Source organism: Hyposmocoma kahamanoa, unplaced genomic scaffold, assembly GCF_003589595.1.
Source record: "Hyposmocoma kahamanoa isolate Upper Pololo Valley unplaced genomic scaffold, ASM358959v1 224, whole genome shotgun sequence".
NCBI classification, from domain to species: domain Eukaryota; kingdom Metazoa; phylum Arthropoda; class Insecta; order Lepidoptera; family Cosmopterigidae; genus Hyposmocoma; species Hyposmocoma kahamanoa.
In genome coordinates, this window is record NW_020653743.1 from 1,329,979 (window position 1) to 1,342,154 (window position 12,176).

General features: G+C 36.1%; 1 protein-coding gene across 1 annotated transcript in view; it reads right to left on the reverse strand.

Annotated features, from left to right (window-relative positions):
* The window catches only part of LOC113228169 (inhibin beta B chain), a 23,366-nt gene extending 12,298 nt beyond the window's left edge, over nt 1–11,068 (reverse strand). The window contains exon 1 of the mRNA XM_026461393.1: nt 10,655–11,068. Within this exon, the coding sequence (XP_026317178.1) occupies nt 10,655–10,970 (316 nt within the window). The 5' untranslated portion in view covers nt 10,971–11,068. The remainder of the gene's footprint in view (nt 1–10,654) is intronic.
* Between the last annotated feature and the right edge of the window lie 1,108 nt (nt 11,069–12,176).

Below are 12,176 nucleotides of genomic sequence, written 5' to 3' on the forward strand. Positions count from 1 at the left end.
TACTTACGGTATGTTTTCAATAAATAAACACCGAAATCACCAGCCCAAACAATAACACACACGATTGTCGTGACGTATTTTTGAAGTTGTTTATTTTTTTTAAATGACAGACCCAGGCATTAAAAACTTTATGGTTTGCTAGAGTAGTTACCGAAATAGCAATTAATATTAGTTCTTTTACCTATTATAACTTCGATATCCGATAAATCGGTATAAAATCATCACCGGCACCCCTAGGTGTGGTATGCGTCTACGGCTGCATGTATCGCGTGAGCGGATAAACCCCTGTAGTTATTCCACTTTCAGTAGCAATAGAGCTTCTTGTGAAAGAGTTAATTCAGGGAAATACTGCCACCTTATATATTTCTACCGCCAAGCTGTATTATGAGCATTACTGCGTTCCGGTTTGGAAGGGTAAGGGTGCTAGTGAAATTACAGGCACATGGAACTTGTGAACTTATGTCTCAGGGTGTCGTGCGCAGTGGCACTGCCCCTCAGATCTTTGTTATTTAAAGCTCTGAGTAGTACCACTCTTATGAACACTGTCTCACATAGTTTTTATATTAAAAAAAAAACACTTTGATCCCGAAATTTGCTAATTGTCCAGCGGCTTAACAATACGCTGTGCCGCCCTCTATCCCGTCCGTTGTCAGTCATTGTCATTGAGCGGGTCGCGAGACGCGAGGGGAGGTGCCTCACGCCTCACCTAAAATATGAGCTCATGTTGGAATACTTCGCCTTAAAAAGTTACCATAACTTGAAATCGATGAGTCAAGAAAAAAAATATCATAATGCTGATAACAGAAAACAATAACAGAGTACACGCGTGATTATAAAATTTACTAGTGTGATAATCTGACCTATATTCTGATTAGCAATGACTCTGCATATATACTTATAAAAATAATTGTACATTGAGTCTGATTTATCTAAAATTTTAAACATAAAATAAAATAAAACGTTTCATTTGTTTCTTTTTAAAGGGTATATAGTACAGGGGCGGATGTTTCCATTTAGGCTTTTTAGGGCCTGTGTTAGGAAACATTGCTCTTCTCTAATATTAACAGTAATCTCGCTATTATATAATTTTAAGATGATAATACAGACTACCTTAATATCTACTATAAGTGGTGTTACAACTAATACAAATTTCACTAATTACACTAATTTCTAACTTTTCAGACTAAAAATAGATTAACCTGATTGTTAGCGTGTGTGAGTGCAAATATGTGTATATGTATCTGTAGGTATGTAATTGTGTGAAATGTATGAATATGTACATGAGTGTCATCCATCCGACAGACATACAATATCCAAAATTATACATTGTCATACCATGTTAAATAGTATCATTTCAATTGCTTGTCTCATATATAAGAAGTTACTAAAAGAACAGTTGTAACATTGACTTACAATTATATGGACGTCGGGTCCGCGCTAAAAAGTGTCCGAACTTATAGGGCGCTAGAATCGTATGCAGAGCGTCATTCACGCTTTAGTCTTCGTTTGTTCGACTGACAGCGAAGCAAGCAAAATTAGACAGTACTGCGATAACATTACAATTTAAATTCAACGTTTTAGCTTTTTCATATTCCTTTACATGTCACTACGTTTAAATAGGTTGACTTGGGACATTTTTTTCGTGGTTTTTGTATTAGGCCCGTCGTCCATTTATTTGTAAGTCAATGAGTTGTAATATAAGTTTATATAAACATATATGTGAATTAAATTTCGATTTGCGTATATTTATATTATTTATTTACATTATATATATTATGTATATACTGATATACCTAGTATAAATTTTATTCTTACTTGTTTATTTATTTATATATTTCGAACTTGTAATAATAATTGTTCAATCTCCTCATATGACTTAGTTTCGAGCCATTTTGTAATTGTTAACATGCATTTACGAACTATTTCCTTGTACAGATCCAGTTCCCTGTTTAAACTATTATATAGATATGAGGCCCTGTGCTTGTACTGTCTACTACCCGCTGTAGTTTTTATTTTTGGTATTAACGCTATGTTATAGTTTCTTCTTCTACCTAATACCCCAGATTCTTATGGCAAATTTTTCAAACATAATTCTCATATTTTTTAACCGAAACCGGCATTTCTTTTTGTACGTATGTTAGTAGATAAATTTATGAACCGATTTTAATGATTCTTTTTTTGTTGGAAAGAGGGCACCTCAGTATTGATTCCATTTAAATTTGAAGAAAATGTTTCACCCCTAAGGGTGGTAAACTAGGGGATGAATCCGTTTTCACACACTTTTGCGGTAACCGATTTCAATAAAACATGGCAAACAGATGTATTTCCACGAACTTTTGAGGTCGGTTTATTTAGTACTCTCTATTGGGATTATTTCGAACAGGTCGTGCTCCTGCCGTGCTTTAAATCACTAAGATTTAAGGGGTAATGGACTGTGCCCGTCACCCTGAGGCACAAGTTGACAAGTCCCAATTTACTCCGACTGTATATAAAGCATAGAAGATCGGATAACGAAAATGATATTCAGCTGGGCGAGACATAATGAGAAGTGTTGACATACTTTAGCGAAAGTAGCACCTTGTCAAAGAGTACCTCCAGGGTAATTTTGCTACTAGGTACCTATATCTACCGTCAAACAGTATGGTAAGCATTGCTGTGTCCCGGTTCTGAAGGGCAAGGATAATACTACAATACCGGCACGCTATGATGGCCGTTTTGACAGATACAATAGTGAGTTCAAATCCCAATTCATTATTATAAAAAAGTATAATGAAATGCGAGTCGCTCTATAAGTTTTTAGATTTATAACTATTATTACAAGGGGTAGCTGATTAAATAGTTTTAATAAAACTAAAATAAAAATGTTTACTTAATATATCGTCAATTCGAAACGGCTTTGTTTTGCGCGAGTTTGCCGGAGATAGAAGTTGTGCTGGCCAGCGATCCCATAAGTAACGATCGTATTAGATTTCATTTTAAAAATTTCGAAATTCGTAAAACAAATACCGAGTTGTGTCGTAAAATTATACGTTCCATAAATTTTATTGCACGTCACTATTGACAACAATTAGCTCCTTCGACGTTGTTATGATACTTGATGAGCGGACAAACATCAAAACGGCTATCATAGCGATACTTTTTTTACATCAGGCAAAACATGCGTTTAACACGTGGTCAGACGGATTACATAAACCACGCCAGTCTAATCACTAATTTTGATAAAAACAGGAATCAAAATAAACCTCTTCTGACAAGTTATAATGACGACTGTAATTTAAGTTTTATTACTATTTTCGTTCCTGCGTTTTGGTTTTGAAGGGTGCTGGTGAAATTACAGGCACATGGGACTTGTCAACTTATGTCTCAGGGTGACGGGCGCAGTGGCAGTGCCCCTCAGATCTTTGCGATTTAAAAGTCTGAGTGGCAATGTAACTGTTATGGACAGGTGTGTCGTTTACCACCAGCACGACATATTTGTCCAGTCACTTGACATATTAAAAATATATATATATTAAATAAATATTATACGTCACTCTCATCCCAATGTAACTAAAGCACTTGTGTTATAGAAATTGAAAACAATGAACGGTACCACAAATACCTACACCCGAGGCAATGCAGAAAATTTCGTTTTCATATACTGACCCGACTGAAAATCGAACCCGGGACTTAAGAGATAGCGACATCTTGAAAGCCGACCGTCTGGTCGTTATTTTTTAAAATCTTTTTCATTTAGACTTTGAACCATTACCAAGAATAAACACGGACATGTCTGATGCGAGTGGGAGTCTATTAGCAGCGAGAATTTGAAGATTCATTCTCTGATTACCCCAGGGGGATCCAGGTGTATCTATTGTACGTTAAATATTATTAAGCAATTTCAACAATGCATGAAGATAGATGAATTTTTATTTCTTTTTCTTTCCTTCTTTTGAATTAATTATATTAATTTAAATTATTTACTTAAGTGACCGTATTAATTATATTACAAACAACAATAACATATAATATATAGCACAATTCGGTTTGAGGAAACTTAAAATTGAAAAGAATATATCTTTCTTATAAATAAGCAAATTACACTTTTCTCATCCAGATACCTACGCTGTATAATAACGTTTTGTGTAAAGTTTTTGTTTCCTGGCCCTAATCGCTCGTTAACCTAAGATCCTTTTTAAGAAAAGACCCGTGCTCGGAACAAGGACGCATACGGGTATATTACGTCGTGTTAATTGCAAACAAAGTGAAACAGAAATCATGTCAAGGTATTCAGAAAGAGCATATTCATCTAAAATCAACGCGAGTGGAATGCAACATGTTTATTTTATTAATCGACAGTAATTATAACTATAGCAACTTTTTTGCGAAATTAATAGAGTCCAAATTCCGATTGCATCATTTTATAATGGATTTCTAAATTGGACTTTGGACAGATGTACTGCCGGCCACTTGTTTCAATTGTACCTCAAACGAGTCAATAAATTTTGTTAATAACAGAGGTGGAATATTTTCTGTAAATGTAAAGGGGATAAATACTGACGTACCATCTTTCCAACAAAAAAAGATCATCAAAATCGGTTCACAAACGGCATAACATACAGGCGCAAATTAATGCAGTCGAATTGCGAACCTCCTCCTTATTTGAAGTCAGTTAAAAAAGGTATAATTATCATAACATAAGATAAAAGCGTTTTTTCTTCCGACATAACACAAAATGTCATACACCTACACGGTTATCGTACAAATTTATGTCATATAACAATAACAGGCAGGGTCACTTTTTTATTTGATTATGTTACCCGATATGTGCACTGACGTATTAACAAATTACGTAAACCATTTCGGATTTTACAACAATAACTTCCTAGAATAGCGGCTCACCTCAAAAACATGACGGAAATGGAGTTCCTCAGGGTTCCGTACTGTCTGCAACTATCTTTCTGCTGCATATCAATGATATGTTAATTCCAGGTACCTTTGCGTATGCTGATAACAGCACAGTTGTAGATAGCTACTTGACCAATGCAAGGGTCAGTGGAGAGGAAATCCAGTCTTGTCGAGAGTCCATGGTTAGCCATTTAGATTTAACGCTCAAGGCAGTCTCCGATTGGGGTGATGCCAATCTAGTCAAATTTTACGCCACCAAAACGCAGGCGTGTCTATTCTCCACAAAACGGAGTCCATTTGAGCTGACTCCGACTTTTCGTGATATATCAATACCAAGAGCCGACCGTCTCCAGCTACTTAGAATGGACCTGTCGTCCAATCTGAACTTCGGCAGATACATTGAATCTATGGCCAAAAATGCAGCCAGGAAGCTTGGCATCCTTTCCAGGGTGAGGCGTTCTTCAATTCAGGACAGTTGCTTCAGCTGTATCAAGCACAAGTCCGGTCATGTATGTCTCTGCTACATACCAACTGCCCACCTTGGATTCAATACGTGGCCGAACGGTTACCATACCGGACTGCCACGCCGAGGTCCCAGGTTCGATTCCCGGGCCGGGAGAAATATTTGTATGGCCTACATTTATTTCTCTCTTGAGTTTGGATGTAATTTGTGGTCCATGGCACCTGGGACACAGGGTTTCCCTAGTGCGGTGCTATGTTGAGTGTGTGCGTTATTTTATTTATTTATTTATAATAACAAGCGTGCCAAGAGGCTTATAAGTGACTCAGAATTAGTAGAGACGAAGCTGCAGAGCCTTCAACACCGCCGCAAAGTTGCTAGCTGATCGGTATTTTACAGGATATATCACGGAGAGTGTGCAATGGAATTACACGACTAGGTGTAAGCTGAAGTTCTACCCCCAAGTTGTGGATGTTGAAAAAAATTCCCACGAAGCGTTACGCTTCCACATTTATATGGCGAACGGCTATGGAGTGGAATTCCCTGCCTGCAGACTTGTTCCCTGAACGTTATAACATGGACCTTTTCAAGTTGAGAGTGAATAGGTATTATTTAGGTTTGCATGCTCCATCGTCGACGTCATCGTCACTTTCCATCAGGTGAGATGGAGGTCAAATGCACGCTTACAATGAATAAAAAAAATCTAATTCATAAAAAAAGAAGAAAAGTAGAAACACCGCACCGGTACGGTCAGCTGTATTCAAAATGTATAAAATTTGAATGCAGCTATGTAACAAAAAGAGAACGGATTAAACAGTATAGTTACCCAAACCATACTACACCTATATCTACTAAAAGTGTTGTCAACTCTATTTGTTTACTTGGAAAAGAGTTCATCTAGGGAAGTACTGTCACCTTACCTATTTCTGTCGCCAAGAAATAAAATTATTGATTGCGAACACGTGCATTACTGCGTTCCGGTTTTGAAGGGTAAGGGTGCTAATAAAATTACAGTCACATGAGACTTGTCAACGTGTCTCAGGATGACAGGCGCATTTAGTGACCGTTAGATCTTTCCGATTTAAAAGTACCACTGAAACTGCTATGATCAGGCGTGTCGCTTAATGCCAGGCGCACGACTTATTCGTACCGTCATTTGGTATTATAAAAAACCTCAAGAATCTCGGAATGATTATAATATTATAAAAATATATATAAGAACATAGTTCAGACATTTCAAAGGTCTCATCAAAACTCAATTTATTATCTCAACTTCGTAAAAGTTTTGGTAAATATTCCGATCTAGTAAACAAGTAAAATTTTTTTTTAGTTTGGGCGACTATTTCTTTTACTATTTTTTACATAAAATATTTTTTTAATGGCGCCAAAAATTTGCAATGATATCTTTGTCTTGCACTGCAACTATTACGTGTAGACGTGTTGCTTAACAACAGACGCACGACTTGCTCGTCCCGCCACAGAGTCCTAATTAGTTATCTATTATTAACTAAACCGTGACTCCAGTTAAAAAACTCATTGCTAGGTATACTGGGAAAAGATTGTAGAGCTAAAATTGTAGCGCGTAGCAACTTCTACGAACTACGTAATGGGTTTAATCGTTCTACAATGTCACCTTACTGGCTTTAAAGAGGTCTTATTACTTGTAATTGCTATTAAGAGCTCATGATTGCACCAAGCCTTATACATCACTGAGGGCCATGGATTTTGTGTAGAGAAAAAGTGTTATGTTATATACTTTCAAGAAACTTTTAATAGGTTGCCGATCTGCCCTAAATTCTCAAGCTCACATAATGAAAAGTCGATTACACACGAAAACGCCACATTGATCTGAGAAATTATTCTACTACTCATTCGTAACTCAGATTTTTGGCTTGGACACAAATAGTTTGAGCCAATTCTTCATTTAATTTTCGGGATCCTCAAGAAATGTTTTCTATTGTGTTTTTAATGCACTTATAGAATACCAAAAATAACTTTGGGTGCGTCATTACTTAAGTGTTCTCTTTCACTTAAATTACTTAGTAATTAATAAGAAACTCTAGGGTTGCTCTTTGTATACACTTATGATTTAGCTCTGACTGACTGCAACTGTTAAGGACAGGCGTGCCATTTTCCACCACGTGCGCGATTTGTACGACCCGTCACTTGGTGTTTTTTATAATAACAAGCGCCCTGGTGGTAAGCGACACGCTCTTCCATAACAGTTGCAGTGTCATTCAGAGCTTTAAATCGTAAAGATCTTGTCGGCACTGCCACAACGACCGTCACCCTGAGGCATAAGTAGACAAGTGCCATGTGTCTGTAATTTCACCAGCACCCTTACCCTTCAAAACCGGAACGCAGTAATGGTTACATTACTGCTTGGCGGCAGAAATAGTTAAGGTGGCAGTACTTCCCTGGACGGTCTCTTTCACAAGGACCTCTACTGCTTCTAAAAAATATGTAAATCGAGATACCACCATCAACTAGAACCTGTATTATCTAAATGGGTCGCTACTGTAGTCTAGTTTCTTCTCTAGGAGTAGAATCACTGGCTGAGTGAATATAGTTTTGTATTTAAAATGTGTTTGAAAAGATGAAATAGAAAAAATGGAACATCTTGATAGTTCGAGATGTAACCTGAGTTAGAAAATATGTGAAAAAATACAATAAACCAAGTTTTGAAGATTATCCCAGTTTATATTTATAAAAGTACCTCTCGCTATGCATCCTAAGCTACGTCCCAGTTTACACTACCTTATATCTATGGTAGCTACCATGGATTTTTGTAATCCAAATACATAAAGAGAATATATTTAGCGTAAAATTATTGTTTCACTATAGTTCTAAACCTCGTATATGGCGAATTTTGAAAGAATTTGTGACTTGTGACGATGCTGTCAAGAACTATGTTAATCTTATCACTATAACTATCTTGTCAAACCAAAACACTGCAACGTTCAATACAGTGCTTTGTAATTTCATAACAACAAGGATCTTTCGCCTGTTAATGGAGGAAGATAAATTTATTAGTTTTTTTAATAGAAATAACTTACTTTCCAAGATAGATTTCTTTAATATCTAATGTACAACGTAGGTTAAATGTACGTTTTTATGTTATTAACCGCAAAAGTTACAAAAAATCTAAAAATTATTTACGCAGCTTTTTCTCAAAATGCTGTTTTTGATATTACAGTGTTTTGGTTTTGACACGGTAGATTTCTCATAAAGAATTTACCAATTTACAAAAGGCGTTGTTGGTGTAAGAATTTTAATTTATTAAAACTCGAGGAATAACAAGATATAATTCGCAGTAAGTAATTATCATCATTATTGAAATAGTTGACAGATCTCTACAGAGGTAGTTTGAGGTCATAGCCGACCACTGTGGCCAAGAGCGGGTTGGACACATTAGATATCTTCTAGAAGTTCTGTAAATCACCTATATCATCATGTCCAGGTATGTCGTAATACAAGATATAGACGATAAGGCTTTTTATATCAATAAATAGTAATACCTCTTTGAGACGCAACCATTTGCTACTATTAAAGAACTCAACTGGATAATTTTGCGGTTAGTTTTCCATACCTAATTTCGATGGCAGTTTTTAGTATTTAAGAATTAATGTATAATATTTCATGATACTAAACTCGTATTAAATAGTGCTTCATGATAATAATCTCTAAAGTATTCTCTAATTTCAGTGGCAATTTTTACAGTTTGAATATTCTAATATTCAAATTATGAAAATTGCCACTGAAATTAGAAAATACTAACATGAAAATTACCCAACTATCCTTTCAGTTTTTTAAAGGTTACCTAGAAGAAATTCCTATATAGACTTTCATCATCGTCAACACATATGCAAGCCACGGGTCTCTTCTCAGTTGAGCGTTTAGGCCATGGTCCGCCACGCTGACCAGTGCGGGTGGGGTAAATTTCAAATTAAATTTCGTACTTTAATTTCCGAGTTACTCAGAGGTTCCGAGGAGTCTATAGCAATTGACGACTTCGGCTTGAAAAACAGTAGGTCAAACCATGAGGCTTCAGATAGAATAAGCTCGTCTCAATCGTCGACCTCGCATAATGCCTAAGATTTATTTAGTTTTTTATTTGAATACTCTAAAATATTATCGTGAAGTATTATTTAATATTCGAATGTAGTAATCCTCAAATACTATTTAATATTTTACGATAATATGATACTTAAATAATTAAAATTGCCACCGAAATTAAGTAGATAAAAATAAACCCAAAAATGATCCATGTCTGGTTAATTTTCATTAAAAATTTGCAAATAATCCTTATCATTAATAGGACACTTGATCCCGGATTTCAATCGAAGGGTAACCTATCATAAGCTCGAATTTATTTTCTCCGAAATAACGTTTGTTTGAATTTTCATTACACCGAAAACCGAATTTTAATTATAATTCTTTCAGGATATGTTGGGTGTTTATCGTAAAGACACGATTAGGTTCGGTTAGGTTAGAATAGAATAGAATAGAATATATTTATTTGCCAGAATACAGTATATTACAGATCTTGATTTTGAATAGGTACAGTGTACTCAACCTGCAAGCAGGTGTGCAAATATTATAAAATTTAAACAGGTCTCTATTATTACTACATACTTTAAAAACTTATTAAAAATATGTCAATTTATATTAATGACCATTACTTGTAGCACAATCTAAATATTGCTTATTACTATAAAAGCAATGTGTCAAAAGCCATTTTGTCAATTGTGATTTAAATTTAGGTCCTTGTAGTAACTTAATATCCCATGGTAAATGATTAAATATTTGTATAGACATGTTGAACGAGTTATTCTCATATATTCCTTTATGGCAGCGAGGTTTAAATAATTGGTGCATAATTTTACGTCTTGTTTGTCTTTGAGTGATTTGACCGTGCGTTTTATAATGTTGAGGGTGATTCTTTACGAATATACATATATCCTTAATGTACATGCATGGCAAAGGCAGTATGTTTAAGTTTTGGAACAAAGGTTTACAACTATCATTTGACCACGCTCCGCAGATCGCCCGAATACACTTCTTCTGCACCTTGAAGGCTTTTTCTAGAGCTACTGAGTTGCCCCATAATACGATACCGTAACTAAGCACAGATGAAACGTAGCCGTTAGATTAAGTTAGGTTTAAAAGAAAAAACATTTTCCTCTCAAAATTACTTTCGAAGTTATGAAAATTCAAGCAAACGTTATTTCTGGAAAATGTCATTTCAAACTTCTGATAAGTAACCCAATCGAAGTTATGACCGCAATAAAGAAAGAAATAACTCACCTTCAACGGGAAAGATTATCTTCTGTTCTGTTCTGCCGTAATATTCATCGAAATCATTAGATTTTTCAGTCCCGGAACTAAAGGTCTGACCTTGGGCAACCGGCATAGGAAGGCTGTTCACAGGGATCGCCAATTCTGGTTTCTTTTCAAGCCTTAACTTCTTCAATATTTGTTGCTTCACGATCTCTATCCGTGCTTCAGTTAACTCGTCTACAGTTAAATCTCCGTTCGCGCAGTTCGCACATAACATTTCTCCTAAACTTAAATTAACGATATTGACTAGATTCAACATTAACACTAACACTTTATAGTCCATTTTTGCAATCACTACCTTCGTGAGGTAGATTCCGTCTGCGGAGGCAATTGAAATAGGAAAGTAAGTCGAGTCGCATACGTGCGGCTGCGGTGACGGTCGGCGCGCGAATGAACGTAGAGTGACATGACACTTGTTGATATAGGATGCTCACGCGCAGGTTTTTGACCACTTATCGCAATTTTTTAGTAATTTCTTTGAAAAGCGTGAATGCATGCGGAGTCCTTAACCCGATTTGAACCGTGGTAGTGGACAATGACCTAATACCCTAGAAGAAACACGGTTGATTGTACTGTGGGTTGAGACGCCACACTTCGTCACACACGTCATACACACATTAAAAGGTTATTGAACACATTTAAAATAAATAAGTAATTCCACGACCTTAAAAGCTCGTGGAGTTACATCTATTTGCGAAGTTTTATTGAAATCGACTACCGGTGTCACGAGGCTTCCTTCTTAAATATTTAGTTCGGGCGCCAGTGTCACGCTGTTTGCTGGCACAGCCCAAGCATGTCCTGCAGATTGTAGGTTGTACTGTAGCTTTGAGAGCCCTGATGATGTCCTTGTAGAGGTTTATCATTTCTTGACGTATAAGAAACTGTTTACGGTAACTTCGACATTATGAACACAAAAATGTGTGTGTATACGTGCTCAAATCATGCACGAACACGTTGCATCGTTATAGAACTTACAAAAGGATTTATATTTGTAATTTAGCATGGAGTGATACATGATGAGAGATAGCACGTCTTGTCGGTTCGGAAATTTAGAAGATAATGGCGACAGAAAGAAGAAAAGCAAGAGCGACGAAAAAAAAAAATTAAAGAACGATTCAAAATTTCAAATTAGATGGTGAGGAACCAGAGAAAAGGGTGATAAACAAGTGTCACACCGGAATGTAAGCGACATCGGAATCATCCCCTAATTTGCCACCCTTAGATGTGGAATATTTTCTGGAATCAATACTGAGGTACCCTCTGAAAAGCGTGTACCGCTTCTGGTACCGCTTGGAATGTTCTGTAGGATTGTAATGTAGCCAAGAGAGTGTAGTATCCTCCGCAGCCTCCACACATCTTGCTTAGCGAGGTTAAAGTACAAAATTCAAAAGGGTAAAGAAAAAGTAGTAATAAATCCAGTTTAATAAATATTATTCCCGTTTTATTAATATTTGTGAGATGAGGTAAACAGTTAAAAAAATTAACGAGA